This window comes from Vanacampus margaritifer, chromosome 9, assembly GCF_051991255.1.
Source record: "Vanacampus margaritifer isolate UIUO_Vmar chromosome 9, RoL_Vmar_1.0, whole genome shotgun sequence".
Taxonomy (NCBI): Eukaryota; Metazoa; Chordata; class Actinopteri; order Syngnathiformes; family Syngnathidae; genus Vanacampus; species Vanacampus margaritifer.
Window position 1 is genome coordinate 9,796,461 of NC_135440.1, and position 18,804 is coordinate 9,815,264.

Sequence of the window (18,804 nt, forward strand, 5' to 3'; positions counted from 1 at the left end):
CTCCGCCAGGGCGAAGGTGTGCGAGAGCGTCTGTCGGAGCAGCAGTACCAGCGCCTGGTGGAGTACGTGAAGCGAACCTCCCACTATTTCCCTCCCTCCACTTCATCACTGCAGATACAGCCTCCAGTGACGCTGGCTGAGCCGCCGCCCTCCGTCACCAAGTCGTACCGTTACCTGGTTGAGCCAGCTTTCGCCAAGGTGTTTGTAAGCAAGTTCACCATGGTCAAGGATAAAGCCTTACGAATCGGATTCCACTAGTATCTGTCTTGCTGACATTGAGCAACTGCACTTTTTAACGCTATTACAAACAAAGCCGACAAGTAGAAACCAGAACACAGATTCAGTTTTTATTCACAGGTGCAAAAAATAAAAAACTAAGATGATGAAGATTGAGTGAGAGAGAGCACAAAGGAGTTCTTGTCAGCTATAATGTTGTATGAAGCCACAAACACCAGCTGCCAACCAAATAATGTTTATTATATGATGCAACAAGTTTCACTGTAACAATGTACTTTGTCACTGTACATTGATGCCAAACCCTCATGTTTTGCCTTTTATAGTTATTGTACTTCTGGGCTTTGTGTAAGGTTTCCGTACTATGCTTTTCAAATTATATTTAGAGAATATTTATAATAAAGAATAAATATGGAATTGGTGTGTATTTGTGTGTATGTAAAAACACAAGATACTACACACTCTAGAAAGAAAATTGTTGAACCAATTTAAGATTACAAATTGATTTTTGACCAACTTAATAAAATTGCTTAAATTGGTAAACGATTGTATTCAATTAATCCAAAGTAAGATATTTACTTTAGATTAACTTAAAAGGAACCCATTTTTCAAAATTAATTTCAATGTATTTTGTAGAAGCCTTGTAGCGTTCCTAAAGAGACGATCAAAACTCTTGAATGCGTCTGGTGAATTACGAGCACGGCGTGGGGGAGGGTTGCTCTCCAATCGCATGTTTCTTTAGGAACGCTACGAGGCTTAACTTGCTTTCTTTATAGGCGTTTCATATTGCTCGGCCGAGAGCCAGCCGCCATTCTACGTCAATGCGCACTAAATGCGTTGCGACTTAAATAACAGTGGCGGCGTACGTCCAAATAAAGTTTCTACAAAATGTATTAAACTGGAAATTATTTTTGAAAAATGAATCTCATTTATGTAAGTAACAACCAAATAAACGAGAACAAACTTGTCATGACAGTCGGGGTTGCTTTTAATTCAATTGTGTGTTACCAATTGAAGCAATTTTGTTAAGTTGGTCAACAATTTGATTTGTCATCTTAAATTGGTTCAACAATTCTCTTTTTAGAGTGTGGCGTCATTTGGCCGAACAATTCTTCTAAAAATATTCAAGCCACTCCTAGTTGAAGCTCACCATCATAATAAACATTAAAAAGATTTACACCATTGTATTTAAAGCTATTTTAGCGTTTCACTCCATTAGCTTATGCTAATTACCATCTTGTGACGCTTTAACCCATGAAGCAACAGACTGACAACAAACAGCTTTTGCATAAAACTAATACTAGTGCTGTACTGATGAGCTGAAAGAGGAATTGAGGCATGTCCTGCCAAGGACTCGAGTGAGATTTATAACTCACTAAGAGCATATTCATTGGCCTGTCTTCTATTGCCCCCACATGGCCGAGGCCAGCACACCAGAAAGAGCAAAAAAGTAATTCACCAATCTATCCTCAAACATAAAGGATGCAGGCCTATCTAAAAGAGTCGACGGCCTTAAATTGTCACATCAGCGAATTCACCAAACGCATGCCCGTAAATGATACTTGTGTTTACATCACGTTACCAACATTGTTTCACGTGTGATTTGGAGGAGCGCCGTGAGGTCCGTTTGTGGCCGTCTGTTGACCTTTTACTGCTGTCAGAAGACACTGTGGAGACAGACAGACATGTTCAGCCGTGTGGTGCAACTTTTGTCCTCTATAATAATGATGACGATTGCTAAGCAATACATTGATTTTAATCAGGTTAAGAACATGAACGGCAATATTTTGATTCAAGTTGTACAACATGACATCACATTGGCATGCGGAGGGGTCGCTTGGCAGCCATTCCAGCTTTGACTGCCAGATTTGGATTTGGAAACTCTCGGTGGACTTATATGGGATGTCAAGATTACAATTCCCTTTTGTCTGTCCAGTAGCAGAAATGGGTTCAAAGTTTGAGATGAACAGAAGTGGCAAATCCAGGTCAGAAAGTAAAAAACATTCAAGTTTGGCTTTCGCCCCTGATGCTAGCTAGCTTGCTAGCAGGTAAACAAGCACCATGGGCGCTAGCTAGCTAGCATCTGAAAGTAAAAAGCTAGGTATTATTAAACTGTGGAAGGCTTTTTACTTTCTAGACTTGGATTTGCCACCTCAGGAGATGAAGGAGTGTGATCATGTACCCGAATATGTGGAGAATGATGCATCTTTCTGACTTTGTCTTCTTAGCAATGCTTCATCTCTCTTGAGGCCTGCCATGTATTTGGAGTAGGACCACGAAAACTGAGGAAATACGAGACCTCCGATTGAATTATGTTGTCATAAAAACTTGTGGTTCTATTTCGTCCCTCCCGACCGCCAGGTGCCGGTGCTGAAACAGCATGGAAATCCCCTACGCGCATGGGCCACTCAAGAAAGAATTCATACAAGGACATTTCCAGAGTTCTGGCTGACGTGATCCTCATGTATAAAAGAGGATAGCAATTGGAACCCAGTCTCGTTTACCTTCTCGTGCTGTTCACTCACGTTTGCCGCTGTTCTTCGTAGCCATCGCTGGTGGCCTGTGATCTTGTTGATTGGGACTGCGGCGGAGAGGGAACCAAGTCTGGGCCACCAGCAACAACGTGTGACCCTCCAGAAGGACCCTCTGAAGGGTCAGATGAATGATCACAGAGCATCTCAAGCCAACCACCCGATTCGTCTCGCTCGTTTTAATCCGCTGTCGACGGATGGGGATGACGCTCCAAGTCTTTGTTGTCCTGTGAGGGCGCTTCGCTCTTATTTGGATGCTATGGTATGTTTCCGTACATCCACCCAGCTTTTTGTGCCTTGCGACGGCCCGACTAAGGGAGCTGCTGTTTCCAAGCAACGCGCCTCTCAATGAATCGGGGATGTGATTCGGCAGTTGTGCCGGGTCTCTGGTCGTCCCCCTCCTCCTGTGGTGCGCAGTCCAGGAGTTTGTCTACGTCATGGGCAGTTCTGAAAGGAGTGTCCTTAGAGGACGTCTGTGCGGCTGCTTCCTGGTCATTTCTCCAGATTCTACAGTTTGGATGTCACCTCTCATCCACTGGATGTGGTTCGCGGTCCTGCGGAGGTCCCTCTGTGAGGTACATTTTCCCGGATCTTTATGACATCGCTGGTATTCGGCGTTCCGTGCTGTTTCAGCACCGTCACCTGGCGGTCGGGAGAGACTAAATAGAACGACAGTTACGTAAGTAACTACGATTCTATGCGTCCCGAACGACCGCCAGCATTGTTTGTCACTCAGAGCCCTCGTATTAATTTGCGCAAGACGGTTCTAAAGAGACTGGGTTCTGGTTGCTATCCTCTTTTATACATTAATTCTTTCTCGAGTGACGCATGCGCGTTAGGGATTTCCATGCCGTTTCAGCACCGCCACCTTGCGGTCGTTCAGGACTCAGAACCGTAGTTGCATATGTAACTGTCGACTAGTCTGCTTCTGGGCTTTGAACTGAATTAACTTTCTAGGATTTCATTCATTTTTCCTTACAGGCTTTGGGGAAAGCAGCGTGAAGCCGCTCGGTGTCTTTGATGCTCTATTTTCACCTCTTCTTTTTTCATAATTTCTCATGTCTTCATCCTCACTGGAACTGCAGGCTAGCCGGTTTACATCTTCCTATACAAAGAGAAGGAAGAACTCATTTCAAAGTAACAGACGCACAATCATCATGACATCATCATGTGGCTCACCTGAGCTCTCCTCTCGTCCTCTTCCTCCTCCTTCCTCCTTTGTCTGCGCACTCTGGCTTTGTGTTTGACTCGTTCGTCCTGAAGCATTTCTAGCAGCTGGCCTTCATGTACGCTGCTCCGAAGCTCCTGAAAATTGGGCCAAAATCGGAGCAACTCACTGAACACCGACATCTATGGACAGAGAGGACACACACACGGTGCTGTGAAAATGCATGTGCTCCCTTCCTGAAGTCGGACATTTTATGTCATACTTAAATGTGTGTGATTGTAAAAGCCAGTTTGGATGTCTCACAGATAATCCATGTCCTGTAAATACCATAAAAATCCATTCATATATTTCACACATTGTTTTCAAAACATATAATCTGGGATGTCCATCCCTTGGGTATCCATACAAGAGAATGAAAAAAATCGAACATGAAGGATCGGCTCACAATTGCCAAAAAATGTCTGATGATCATCAGAGAAATATTTTTGGACTGATCAGACAGAAGTTTAACTTTTTAGAAGATGTGGGGATCATTAAATCTAGTGTAAACCTAACATTCAGCATTTGAATTATTAAAAAAAATAATAAAAACAGCATGCCAACAGTCAAAAATGTGGTGGCAGTGTGATAGTGTGGGGCTGCTTTGGTACTTCAGGGCCTGGACAATTATCCGTGAGTCAGTTCAAATTCATTCAAAACTGAATGTAAAATGGGAAAAAATGTTATGAAGAGACTGAGTGAAAGTGGGGACTTAGGAACAGTAAATATGACAAATCAAAATGAGATAGTGTGGTATGGCCCTTAACTCATTCACTCCCAGCCATTTTCACTGAAGCAACTCCCTTCGCTCCTGGCTGTTTTACTCGATTTTGACTGATTTTGCAAGGCCCACAGAATATTGTGTTCTGTTGCTATAAAAACATGGAACCAACCAAAAGAAAGATCTGAGTCTCTTGTTTCATCGGGAAAAAAGTCTGTTTCCGTTTTGCAGCAATTAGCATTAGTATATAGCTAAGTTTCATCATTATTCACAAACCTGTTGAAAACACTGGGGAAAAGAGCTTGTTACAACATGGCCCTGGCGGATCTCTTATACTCTTCTGCCACCTGCTGGCCGTTTTTGTAATAACTACCATTGCTTTAAGCCACCTCTTCAGGTCAGAGGCTGCATCAAAGCCTTCTGTATGCGCTAACACAGGGTTTACCAATTCCGGTCCTCAAGGTCCGGAGTCCTGCAGGTTTTAGATATTTCCGCCTACCAACACACCTGATACTAACGATCAGGATCGTTATCAGGCGTGCTGATGAGCTGATTATATAAATCAGGTCTGCTCGTGGGCGGAAACATTAAAACCTGCAGGACCCCGGAACTCGAGGACCGGAATTGGTGAACCCTGATCTCGCATAAAAAAAAAACATAAAAAACATATAAATACGCTTTTGGCACCATAGCAATATTTAATATAGAATGTTTTTATATGTTTTTGGGAGCAAATGAGTTAAAGGGATATTTCACTCATTTAGCCATTTTCAGCAGTAAAAAGTTACAATTTTGTCCAGAATTCACTTGATAACTTTAACATTATTTTTCATGTGCAATTAAAACCTTAAACACGGGTGATGTCATCTTCAGTCGACAGCAAGTGGAAACAATTGTTTTTAAAGGTATTCTACATGAAAATAATTGATGATATCACTTTAATTGTAGACAAAAACTGCTGAAAATTGCTAAATGAGTATCCCCTAAAATAGGCACTTTATGCTTAAAAACCATCCAATACAACTGAATTAAAACAACTAACTGACTCCTCTGTTATTGCAACGGCTTGATTTCAATAACTGTATTGCTGCAAGAATGGCACAATCAGTTACAGTATTAGGTTCAGGCAGGGGCAGTAACTTTTTCCACAAGTCAAATAAGTTAGGATTATTTTTTTTTGTCATGTAAAAAAAAAAAGCGATATTTTACAAATTACATTCTGTATTTATTTGGATTGCTTTTGTGAAATAGTAAAATTGGTTTGATAATCTGAAAAACGTGTGATAAATATGCCGCCTCAAAAACAGAGCAAATCCTTTTTTACAGCATTGTGCACACAAGAGGTAGTGAACGATGTGACAAGTTGACACATGACCTGTGCCTCTCTGAAGATGTACGGGCCCAGTTGATGGCGGTTGTCCATAATGTGTTGCGCTTGTTCCAGAGGGATGTCGATCTGCAGCGCTGGAGGTGTGGAAGAGTTGATGAAGCATTTGATGATTGTGGAGATCTTCTGCTGAATTGTGGCCTCGGCGCTGTGAGAATGACACAGGTCCTATTGGAAGGAGCAAAAAAAAAAAAAACACTCAAAAAAGGAATATGCTTCATAGCATCCTAAATAGTAGGATGATCATCAAATTATTTTGTTCCTTCCTTATAATCTTACAAATTATACAACAATGTGTATAGCAACAAAATAACTACTGACAATTACGAACATCTCTGATATTTCCCCAATGCAATTTATGCTTTTATATGGTGAAAACAAATGGCGGATAGTATTGCATTTGCCTGTGACTAACATACAAACCAGGCAGATTGTTATAAACTATGTTTCATCACATTTTGAAATCAAAATAATTTTCACAAATCAAATTACAACGGTCCAAAGTTCATTGCTTTTCAATGAACGGAAGGCATCATTTTCACCGAGTTGACCGCCATTTCGACATTACGAAGGTCTTTTGAAAGGAGATTTTTTTTAGTTTGATGGTCATTGTAATATTTTTTTTCTCAAAATGCCTAATTACTCTATTTTAAAAGGTGACATTTTACACCTCTGACACATTGTGTAAGGAATATTTTGTTGTCATGTATGTTGTTGTTTTTTAACATGCTAGCAATGCTATAGACTAGACATTAGCATGCTAGCAATCCTACAAGAATAAAAGAATAACAATGCTATGGCCATAAATAGGTCATTGATAGATATGATGCCCATTTTATGAATCATCATGTGGCGCAACCAAAAATAAATAAACAATTTTGAACTTTTATTTTGAAATACGTTTAAAGACAAGAGTTTGCATCGTCCACAATTGAATCTGACATTTTATTTGCAGGATGGGAGCCAACTTTACTCTTAATCACAGGATTGGGACGGAACAGGATAAAAATTCACGAGCACAGGATTAATATCCAGACGGTTGTTGTTGTTTTTTTATGTAGCCGACCTCCATAATGGTAGGATGGGAGTGGGAGTCATTAACAGGAGCATGACGAGATGAGTCATTTTCACCGGGAGTTGGACGGCACAGGATTGTTTTTTGTTTGTTTGTTTTACTATTGTCCAGGACTGGGATGTGATGGGACGGGATTTTTGCTGTGGGAGTGGGATGGGACGGGAGTGAAAATCCACTCCCGTGTCACCCTCTTTTCCACAAAACAGTCAAGAACCTAAGGAAGCAGCTCTCAGGTTTGGACAACTCGCAAAAAAAAAAGTTACCCCTTTAGCAACTGGTATGTACTGGCCATATTTTGACATCATGTGGCCTGAAAAAAAAAATGTCCAACAAATATTTTCGTTATGATTTTACTTGTGTGACTAGCTAGCTTGTTTTGATTAGATGGCTAATTGCTAGCCTGATAACTTTTTGAAAATGTGATGCGACCATTGTATAAACCTTTCCATGACAGATGTCCTAAATTGTAGATAATGGTAAAATTGTAGATAATAGTAAATAATAATAAAGAATAAATATTTTGTGTGTTTTTTATAATAACTTAACTGTGCTGGTCTAGTAAAAATCCGTATCTGTAAATGACCCATATACCAGTTACAGTATTCATTAGTCACTTCATCAGAATACAATCAATTGCCTACCCCTGGTGTACAGTATAATGAACTGTGAGATGCTAGCACCAAACCTGTCCTAATCTTTACTATGCCAAAATGTCTTCCATTGTTCATTAACTAATTTGTTCCCAGCCATTTTCACTGAAGCAACCCCCTTCGCTCATGACTGCTTTACTGGATTTTGACTGATTTTGCAAGGCCCACAGAATATTTTCCTATATTGCTATAAAAAACATGGAGCCTACCAAAAGAAAGATTGGAGTCTCTTCTTTCATCCGGGAAAAAAACTATAATTCTATCTATTTCCATTTTGCAGCAATTATCATTAGAATATAGCTCAGTTTCATTATTATTTGCAAATCTGTTGAAAACACTGGGGAAAAGAGCTTCTTGCAACATTCCCTGGCTGATTACTTATACTCTGCTGCCACCTGCTGGCCGTTTTTTGTAATAACTACCATTGCTTTAAGTGACCTATTCAGTTCAGAGGCTGCATCAAATCCTTCTGTATGCTCTAGTATTGAAAAAAAAAAAAATATATATATATATATATATATATATATATATATATATATATATATAAAAACGGATAAATATGTTTTTGGGACCATGGCAACATTTAAAATAGAACATTTTTTATACGTTCTTGGGAGCGAATGAGTTAAAAACTCAAAGTTAAACTTTTTGCCTACTTCCTACTAAAGTTACGTGACAAGCGGGTTGCTGCCAATTTCCAGTACTGCGTTGTTGTACCTTGTACCTCTGCACCTCCAGCCAAAAGAGCACATCATTCTCCAGGAGGCCACCCTTCGGGGAAACAAAGTGTTGGAATTGCAAACAGAAGACAGGGTTGAGGAGAAGCCGTCGAAACAGAAGGATCTCCTTGGAGGAACTCATCCACAAGCTCTGAGTCTGTGGGGAAGCGTGAGCAGTTTTTAAAGACACTGTCAATAAACGGCATCGTCACCTCTTCTTGTGGTGGAACATAAACAACAACAGTAACAATGTTATGGGAGCTATGAGCTCACACTAAATTGAAATAATGATCTTCGGAGAAGCTGCTCTTTTCTAGTGATGACATCATGATCATAAAGATCAAAGTCACAATCATGTATGAAAACGGCGTCCTGTAATCACGCTGCTTCAAATGTTCATGGTTTCTATCTGTGACATGCCGCTGAGCAATCGGGATGACAACAGAGCTGCATGCAAACACTATTAAGGCAAAGTTAGTTATGCTGATGCTTTAATCTTATTTATCCTGGATCCCATTTGGGGAAATTAACCGCTGGGCCAAAATGGAGTTTGACAAAGCCGGCGCTACAAGCCAAACGGTGAAGTAAATCACACATGTTTGCAGGCCAGGAAAAGCCTTATATGGCTCTCCATTAACACTGTGGATGTCACCTCACCTTCCAGCCTTCTTTTCTTGACTTTTGCCGTTGAGAGCTGTCCTGTAACAAGCACACACACAAGAAACCAAGACAAAATGATCAACATAAACAGTGAGCTGTTGTAGAAATGCCACCTATTGTCCTTGTTCTTGCAGCAAAACCTCGTTTCAACGTGCCCTCCTTCCTTACCGTCATTTGCACAAATAAACTACCACTACTTCTCCGAGAGGATCCATGTGGCCGAACTATGTCAACTTGATAACATAATGAGTCAAAGCATCCGAATCTGTGGTCCGTGTGTTACCCGATGAGGCAACCTGAGAATAGCGACAGCATTTTGTGGTTTCTCACATGTAACAGAGCTGCTCATGTGGACCTGACGTCTTATCTCAAGGCCATTAGGAAAACGAAAAACAAAGCTCTCTTTATGTAGAGCTAGTCAAAGTTGACAAGAGTCAGTCTTAATATCATTCAGCAAATGCCGGAAATCTTGCAAAATATGGCTTGACCTGACTGAATCACCGAACCCAAGTTAAAAAGCGCTCATTTCTTCCGGTCAACAGTGCGGTCGGTCTGCTGCTATGTTGAGCGTCAACTCAGTTTCCCATTTTGTCATGATGCGTTTACATGCCGACCTTTAAACATGGCACCTAACACTGAAAGCGGAAGTGATGAGTCCATTATTCATTGAGTAAGTAAAGTTTGCCTGCCATGCTGCTAAGACTCATCTAAGAATTTGTAATTATCTTCGTTGTACGACATTTCATTGCAGGGGTGTGGTGGCTGTTGATGTCTGTCAGTAACATTGCCAATAAGCTTGACATAACTTCTGTTAAATATTGACACTAAGTTATATACCAGTAGCATTTTGAGTTTTAATTTATTTGCAACTGTAGACTTTATCCATTACATTTTTTTTTTTTCAACTAAAGCTCTTGCCAACATGACCACATATTCTAAGCCACGTTACAGTCTGTTTCAAATTAGTGCGTCGTTTGGATTTGAGACGTCAGCTTCAATGTGTCTGCTGCCACACCTCTGATCTTTTTTTGGTGACATCACTAGGCCTGTATAAGACCACCAATTTAAAGAAAGATGAAAAACTAAATCTGAGATGTGATGATGGAATTTGCCTTTTCAGCTACATCAAGAATGTGTATGCAGTGTTAGTAGTTGGTGCACAGTATTGATGTGGACTGTACCTTTGGTTTGCGTTTCCGTCGTTCGGTGAACTTGGCTGTGGCCAGAAACTGAGGCAGCCATTTTTTCTCAATGTGACATCTGATAATGTCCTGGATCTCCACAGTAACTGGCTTAGAGAGACACTCGAATTCCAGACGTCCCAGTCCACCTGCCTGGTGCAAGATCTACATAAAAAACAAACACATTTTCGCGCACGCACACACAAGACTTTAGAAAGCCACAGTCATACACAGGAAAGCCACGTCGTAGGTGGGTGGGTGTCGATGTCATTAAAGCCACATGAACAACATGTCTGACTCACGCTATTCTCAATATCATTCCAACAATCCACTTATTATCTTCATCTTCCTTGTCTGCTTTCAGTCCTCGTTTATCAGTGTCTTCCCACACATTGAAAAAAAGTCGTACACAACATGTGATTGAAATATACTCATATAACAATAGGCCAATTTCAGTAGCTGTAAGGTCTTGAGGTTTTGGAACCAGAGAGTGCTCTTGAGCAATCCTTAAGACACAGTTTAGTTGTATCTCATGTTTTATCTAGTGACTTCACTAACAAACCTTCGTCCCTTGATCTACAAAATCAAAGTGGCCATGCAATCCCCTTCAACAGTTTGCTTCTATCTCAAAAACTAACTTTAGACAAGAGATTTTCTCCTCCGAGGCCTGCTCTTGTATTGTGGATCCAAACCACAAACCTTACCTCATTTTAATTCTAACCATGTTCTTTATTCTCTGATGCTCCAGTAACACGCTGTCAGAACTGTCAGCAGCATGTCCGCATAAGAGCAGAAGGAAAGCGGTACGAGACCTACAGAAGTCTCCGTTTATTAGATCTGGTTTGAAGCCTCAGCAGGAGCTCACATGCTCAATCTGGATTCTCATGTCACTGTTCATATTTGTATCCATAGTGCTTTCCCACAAACTTAACAATACTCTAATTCAAATTCTATATTCTATTTAACGTCAGCAAGTTTTTCAACATACATTATTCTGTTGCTCTTCAGTGGCAGGACTGTGAGGGCTGAAGAAGTAGTTGCCGTTCAGATATTTTTTTGCAATGTGAGAAGATCGCTCCTGTCTCAAAGCCGTGTTCCTCCAAGGAGTCCTCCTGTACTGCTCCAGGTCCAGCCAGCATTCCAGGTGAATACTGACAAGAAACATTTCAAAACACATTTTTGAGATTGCACACTCATGTTGGACAAGAAGGTCTGACTCTTAGTCAACACTTTTAAGTTATCGGGGTAAGATCAGGACTGTGCAGGCCATCCAAGTTCATCCACACCAAAACTATTCTCACGTGTAGTTATGTTGGAAATGGAAAAAGCTCACAAAGTTCAGAGCATGGAATTGCCCAAAATATTGGCCCCTTAGTTCCAATGAAAGGAACTTTGAATTCTTCTGATTTTGGACAAAGCAGACAGTTTAAATATAATCCACTTTCTGTTCCAACTAGTTTGTTGTGGATGAACTTAACTGGTCTAAACGTACCTCATCAAACTTCAACCTGATATATAAAAAAATACATATATATATATATTTTTTAACATTGGGATGATAACAACAACAAATCATTTTTACAGTATAGTCAAAATGTACCCGCTTTTCCAGATTGCAGGACTGAATAATAACATTTGATAGCTCCATAAGCGACCGGACATCAGTCCAATATGAAAATAGCGTGATGCATTCAGTAACTCACCTAGCATCTTTATTTCGCAGGAAAGACATAAAATGCCAGATCTCATGATGATGGCGAAGTAAGGAGCCTAAGCGGTAACCTTGGTACTGTGGAGGCACATTGGACCAAGAGTCAAGGGCCCGCTGGCCCTGAGAGAAGGGCCTGGATGAAGTATTCGATGCAGATGTCATACGCTGATGCACCTATTTAGGAGACACAACAAAACAAAGTATTCTAATCTTATATTAAATGTGTGTGTGTGTGGGGGGGTTACCAAGTGACCCTCGATCCTCTACTTTTAAATCATCTGTAATATTGGCAGACCAGCCACGACTGTGTTCGGACTAAACGTGACTGCTAAGTGATGTGTGCAATGTTTGTTCAATTATGCTGCACACTGAAATTATCAGGCAATGTTTACACATTCAATGCCTTTTTTTTTAACATTTGACATGGTAATTTCCTCCAACTTTAATTTACTATCATTATATTTAACAGACATTTTTAAGTATTTACTAGTTAGATAACATTTCAAAATTGACTGCATGAGTGTCTTCATGATAAATAATTAAGTTATCAAATCAATTATAGACAAAACTTCTCACTGATGAAAATGTCTAAATGAGTCAAGTATCCTTTTTAAAAGTCAGTTCCACATTAATAATATTTTTTCTTTGAGGCTTACTGACCTGGTTGAAGTTTTTAGATTCTGCGTACAAGCTCTGAAGCTCCCTGTATTGCCAAGTGTTGACGCAGCGTACGTCCTCATACACACTTACCTGAACATGTACAGATAAACCTTATCAACACTACGTCTTGCACATTATACATAATTATACTAAAAACGACATCAGCGTGTGAGTTATTGATGAGCTGAGGTATTTGCTATTTGAAATACTGCTTTTGAAAACAGAATTATTCAACCTGCAGGAAGGATTTTTTGTCACGGTCAACAAGCACTGTCCAAGCATCCATGAGGATGTTTAAGATGTGCTCCTCAACTTTATCAAAGAGCTCCTCAAAGGCAGGCATCAGCTTGTTGTACACCTCCTTCCTGATCTCCTCCTCCACGCCAATGCTCCTGCTGGCAGAGCTATGGAGGTATGTTGAGTAGAGGACCTGGAAATTCACAAAAGGGAAGATATTGTGTTGAAGTCAAGACATTGTAAACACTAAAATACATTTGGTCTGTTTTATGAACAGACATGCAAATGTAACATTGTCTAAACATTGAACTTGCAGCCCAGTCAAGGTTAGAGTAATTCCTGGCATTAAGATGAGTGGCATTACACACAGTATAGTAATAAAATACATAATGTGTCTCCTTTATCATTTTTTTTAACCAAAAAAGCTAATTATTTTTTGTATATTTCATATTAGGGTGGTAGGTGTTTGGTGGTGGTTAGAGCCTTGAATAAATCAAAGATTAGGGGGAAAAAAGTTTTATTTGACTGCATTAGTATCAGTATTTGTAACGTATAGTTCCAAATAATCCCTCTGGACACCTTTGGGACAAAATATGGCTTTATGAGAAAGCAGCCATTTTGCTCATAGCGCCATAGATCTGACTGTCACCCGCAGTGGAAGGACATACCCTGTTTTCGTCAGGGGCCTCAAACATGAACCCTGCGGAACACCATACGACAGTGGGGCACAGCGGGACTCGAAACAACCAAAGCTAACACAAAAAGTTATTTTGTACCACATTGTGAATTTGCTCTCTTGGTAGAGATTCACTGACATACAAGCCCTCAAGAAGGGACCGCGTTACAGAGTGAATGTAAACGTTGGGGCTGAATCATGAGCGGAATGACAGTGGTGAGTGAACGCAATTTTTCTGTGAACTAATTCTAGTGATTCGTTACAAATGACCTGCTGTTTCCAATAACAGTGAGTAAAACCAACAGGGTGGTCAACAGAACATTATCACTTCACAGTATAAACAAAATGACAAGACAGCAAGTCACACCTAAGACGCGTGCAACTAACGTTAGCAATAAACAGGTCATTCCTAACACTATTTTCAAAACTTTACAAAATGCTGCTAGGCATGCTGAGACATTCGGTGTGAACTCATGCCACGTCATTTCATGGGATGAGGGGGTTCCGACTCAAAAATCGTTAATAACCTCTTATATAAAAGGTGATTTCACATCAAGGAAAGCTAAAAGCCAACACTGATTATTTAACAATCTAATCCTGAAGATACAAGCAAAGCAAGCGCACTGGGAAACAAAGCCAAAATTATTATTATTATTTTTCTAGAGCTCAGTATTGTTCATTTGGTAATCTTACAGATTCCACATGTCATCATTGCTCTTTTTTTTGTGTATGCGCATGAGTATGTGCGGGTGTGTGTGCGTGTACTCATGAATTCACCAAAAACCTATTAAAAATCCCATATTGTTCAGCTAAACCGAATACTTCAGAATCCAGCAAGAGTCGTGAGGTTGTCAGGAGACCCGAGGAAGGATCAGAGAAAAGAAAGGAAAGTGAAATCCAGCACCGACCAGACATTACCTACTACCCACCGGGTTACCAACAGAATCTTTCACAAACCCTAGAAACATCTCAATTCCAACAAATTAGGGAGACCTCAAGAGACCAAAGGAAAGACTGAGGAGAGGAAGGAAGCCAAAAATATTGCAATAATGTTTCTTCTTCTTTTCGTCTTTTTTTATTTGTGCATTGTATAATTGTGTTGTTGTTTTTAAATTATCTTTCTAATTATTCTTTATTTTTTGTATGCAATTAAATATATTTTAAAAATATATAAGGTGTGTGTGTGTGGAGGCACCAAAGGGCGTCTCCCATTCAAGGCTGGACTGCCGCTACTGGCATTTATCATTTGAAAGAGTTTGTGGGATGCACTGAAATGTCTCTTCATTTTTGCTCCTCTTCTTTGATCCAGGTCTTTGTCCTGCTCCACTCAGTGAGCCTCTTCCTTTTGCTTTTGTCCTGCTTGTCAAGTGCTCACTAATAAAATGACACCTGAGCCAAGCTACGCCTCTCTTTGGCTGTGAATGCAATCAGGTGCATGAACACAAACACTAACAGTTGTTTTTACAGCAAAGCAGAAGGTTTGTTTTTACTCGAACATCTTGACAAAGACAAGAAAACATGACTCAGAGGAGGCCCCTTTTCAGCCCTAAAATGACACAAATAGCTTGACACAAACAAACGACTTCAAATAACATTCATTATTTCCTTTTTTTTGCCACAAAGGTGTGTTAAGGGTAGATTTGAGGAGGGCACAAGAGCTACATATACAATGAATGCTAGGTTATCTTATCTTGCAATTTATTTTTACTTAATTTGGTGGGCCAGTTTTAGTTCAACTGTCATCAATGTAGCCCGTTTGTGTGTTTGCGCACCTGAGCTACTCTCTGCACTCTGTATGGATCCAGTCCGTCCTGGTAGAAGAGCTCATGATAATGCTGCAGGTCGTTCCAAAAGTAAACTGCATCTTCCCATAACTTTGAGGGGAAGAATTCAAGTAGCAAAGAAATCATCCTCACAGACACAATATGTTAAAATAAAGCTGGTATATAAAAGTAAAGCAATCTGGTGTGTAAATCCACATTGTGTATGACACCTACCTTGTTTCCAGACTGTTCGCAGAAATGAGTGAAGTATGAGCCGGCATCGGGGTCGACAAATAGCGCTTGGAATATATTTTCCAGTCTTGTGCAGCCAAGTGATTGACTTCTGCTTGGAAGCCAGGGTTCAGTACAAAAGGAATGAGGGGTCATTGAGGTCAAATGAGGGTTAGCACACCACTCTCTCAACGGCTCCATGTCAGAATAATCAAGGTCTAGTTGAACATGCTGGGATGTCCAGTAACGAGGAATCCTGTGGGAAGAAATCAGCTCAGAGATGTATGCCAAAAAAACAAAAAACTTTGCATCACAAAAATATCACCAGTAGGAAATGATTGACTGTGTGAGGTAGGGCTGTATTGAGCACAGTCTCCCTCTTGTCCAGCAGGGGGAGGTAGTCAGCCCCAACCTGCAGAGCAGCTCCATGTTCAGACAGTTTTGACTGCTTCTGAGCAAGTAGCGGCTCCTCATTAAAGCCAAAAAGCTGCGACAAATAACATACTGCATTACAAACACTCAGGCACAACATTTCTTACAGAATGTAAACAGACATGACATAAAACAGTACCTGTCCTTCCTCTCTCTGTTTATAGTTTTCAGTCTCTCAATGTCCATCCAGAGATTTAACAACCTGCCACCTGGTGTGCAACGCAAAAACTCCTTGAAGTCGTCCATGCCTGGTTGGTTGCCAAGGTGACAGGTGCCATGGCAGCAAACATCCAGGACTGTTTCCAAATCTGAGCTCCAACTCCCCTCAGACACTTTGGTCTTATCGCCATCAAGCATTTCATTCTCCTGACTCCATTTTTGGCATTCTTCACGCGGTTCTTTGGTGTTCTCATCAACTGAATGTATACACTTGCCATTTTTATCTGTTTCAGTCCAGCCTGTAAGGTCATTTGTGCTTCCCTGTCTCTGTGCAGTCAATATGAAGACAGCATCAACAACCACCTGTTGAACCACTCGGGCAGCCAAGTCTTGTAAATATCGTTCGGAGGCCTCTTCATGTAGCTTCTCGTGAGATGCAGCTGATGCCTCACGGATGTTGATGTCAGCACCGATCAGGTTTGAGGTGAAGGAAGTGGAGGACATGGAGGAAGTGGTAGATTGTTTGGAACCTTTGGAAGAACATCTGGATGATTCACTGACATTTCTGTGAAGTTGTCCGCTATGGCCAGGGGATGTACACAGCGGCTGATGTATTTTCACACAACCTTTAGAGCAGGGGTGGCCAAGTTCGGTCCTCGAGAGCCACTATCCAGCCTGTTTTCCATGTATCTCTCCACTAACACACCTGATTCATGATCAGGATCGTTATCAGGCTACTGCAAAGCTTGCTGATGAGCTGATCATTAAATTCAGCTGCGCTGAAGTAGGGAGACATTGAAAACAGGCTGGATAGTGGCTCTCGAGGACCGAACTTGCCCACCACTGCTTTAGAGTGATGAAATATCATTAGCATCATCAACATACAGTGCACAAATAGACTTACTGGCCATGGACAATCTATTGAAATACAAACGACAGATGTATAAGAAATTCTGCATTTTCAAACATTCAGTTTTGACACTTGGAGAGGTATTAATCTAATATGCTTAGTTTGTGTATTTTGCAGTGCTGTAGAAATCATAATTGCTGCTAACAATAAAAGATATATGAATGGCAATATCAAATTTATAAATGTAAACCTTGTTTAGGTGATTGAGCACCCAATCCTGTTTTGCCATTTTCTTTGTCACAGAGCATGGCCGTGGCTAGACGAGAGCTGCATGGTCTCCTGTGGATGTTTATATTCTGTGTCCACTGAAACAACCACTTGGATAGTCTACATTACAACAGATGAAACAGGATACACTCAAAAACATAATACACATAAATGACAAATTGTCATCATTTTTCACAATCTATATGAAATTCATTAAAAGCACGTGAAAACATACACATTAAGCCATTAAAACACTGATAGAATGAATTGATTGTTTTTAATAATTGTGAAGTAATATCTGTGTAAATAAATGTATACTTTGTTAATACCTGTACTCATGGTAGCAGCTACTTTGAAGAAAAAAACTCAATCGTTCCTTTATAAACCACTGAATCCCTTGTTCTCTGTCCAGACACTACATTGTAAAGGAGTACAACAACAAAAAGGCATTCCTTCATCAAAGTCACTTCATTATCTTCTCTCTTGCTATGCAAATAGGAAACATATTTTACTTACAGAGACAGTGTAACGGTTGTCCACTAAAGCGGTTTTGGCCGGTGCTTCGACATCCTTATAAAGGAGCCGTGATTTGCTGTGTTCTAGTGCTGATCTGATTTTGTTAAAGGTGAACTCTGCCGCGTCGCTTGGCACCTCAAACTGATCCGTCTCCTGGTTGTACAGCAAAGCCTGTGGGAAACACTGGAAACAGATACAAGGCATTGCTAAAATATAGTGTAGGAAATATTTGACTTGATTATGGATTTTTACCGGCAGACTTAAAAATTGATTCAACATGTGCACGAACAGATGATCCGAGGTCAGGAAGTTCTCCTGTATGCAGGAAAATAGTCACATTATTCGTATTATTTTTTTGGAAAATAGTCACATTATTCGTATTATTTTTTTTGATCGTTAAAGAATGAATCTTAGAACGTGTACTCACAAAATTGTGAACAGTAATCTGGGGAAACTCTGCAAAAAAAAAAAAAGTTGGAATAAAGTTTACCATGTGAAAAATTCCAAAAGTAAAGTTTTAAAAGGCAAATCGTACCTGTTGAAATTTCACCATGCATGACTAGTGACATTCCTTATGCAATACTTCTGGAAAATCGGGTCACAAAGTTTTGTGTAACGACACAGCGTAGGTTGCTATGGAAGTGGACTCACTTTCACAATAGGTGGGGGTGCTTGGTGATAAAAGTTTCATGAAAGACCTCGGTCTCTTTAGAGAGATCAGAAACTATCCAACATATTGTGTCAGGAATTTTGACTCTTATGTGCTTGTGAATTGAGCCCCCTCCCCAAAAGCACAGTCTTTACAGTATTCGGAGGTAGTTTGAGTTTGGGATATAAACTAGAGGGGAGGGGGAATCACTTTGGCGGTATGTCCACTAGATGTCACCAAACGTCTACATATATTTCCACCAACGGATGTGGCATACTTTATAAAGAC

General features: G+C 40.3%; 2 protein-coding genes across 7 annotated transcripts in view; one reads left to right on the forward strand and one right to left on the reverse strand.

Moving 5' to 3' along the window:
- vps13b (vacuolar protein sorting 13 homolog B) overlaps nucleotides 1-651 on the forward strand; it is a 349,203-nt gene extending 348,552 nt beyond the window's left edge. For all 3 annotated transcript variants that reach the window (XM_077574861.1, XM_077574863.1, XM_077574862.1), the window contains one exon: nucleotides 10-651. In XM_077574861.1, the coding sequence (XP_077430987.1) occupies nucleotides 10-258 (249 nt within the window). In that variant the 3' untranslated portion in view covers nucleotides 259-651. The remainder of the gene's footprint in view (nucleotides 1-9) is intronic.
- rgs22 (regulator of G protein signaling 22) lies at nucleotides 457-18,492 on the reverse strand. Of its 4 annotated transcripts, none has more exons than XM_077574867.1 (22): nucleotides 18,403-18,492; nucleotides 18,295-18,323; nucleotides 18,120-18,182; nucleotides 17,868-18,050; nucleotides 17,681-17,766; nucleotides 17,335-17,471; nucleotides 16,215-16,764; nucleotides 15,969-16,130; nucleotides 15,647-15,899; nucleotides 15,422-15,523; nucleotides 12,972-13,166; nucleotides 12,737-12,826; nucleotides 12,069-12,250; nucleotides 11,354-11,516; nucleotides 10,366-10,530; nucleotides 9,182-9,223; nucleotides 8,523-8,681; nucleotides 6,069-6,248; nucleotides 3,945-4,115; nucleotides 3,745-3,870; nucleotides 2,417-2,516; nucleotides 457-1,901 (listed from the first exon to the last, which is right to left on the reverse strand). In XM_077574867.1, exons 1-22 carry the CDS (start codon nucleotides 18,434-18,436, stop codon nucleotides 1,813-1,815), a joined length of 3,261 nt encoding a protein of 1,086 aa, XP_077430993.1. In that variant the 5' UTR covers nucleotides 18,437-18,492; the 3' UTR covers nucleotides 457-1,812. The 4 variants fall into 4 exon arrangements, with proteins under 4 accessions (XP_077430993.1, XP_077430992.1, XP_077430991.1 ...); XM_077574866.1 differs by having other exon boundaries at nucleotides 13,050-13,166; nucleotides 16,215-16,860; XM_077574865.1 differs by having other exon boundaries at nucleotides 16,215-16,860.
- Between the last annotated feature and the right edge of the window lie 312 nt (nucleotides 18,493-18,804).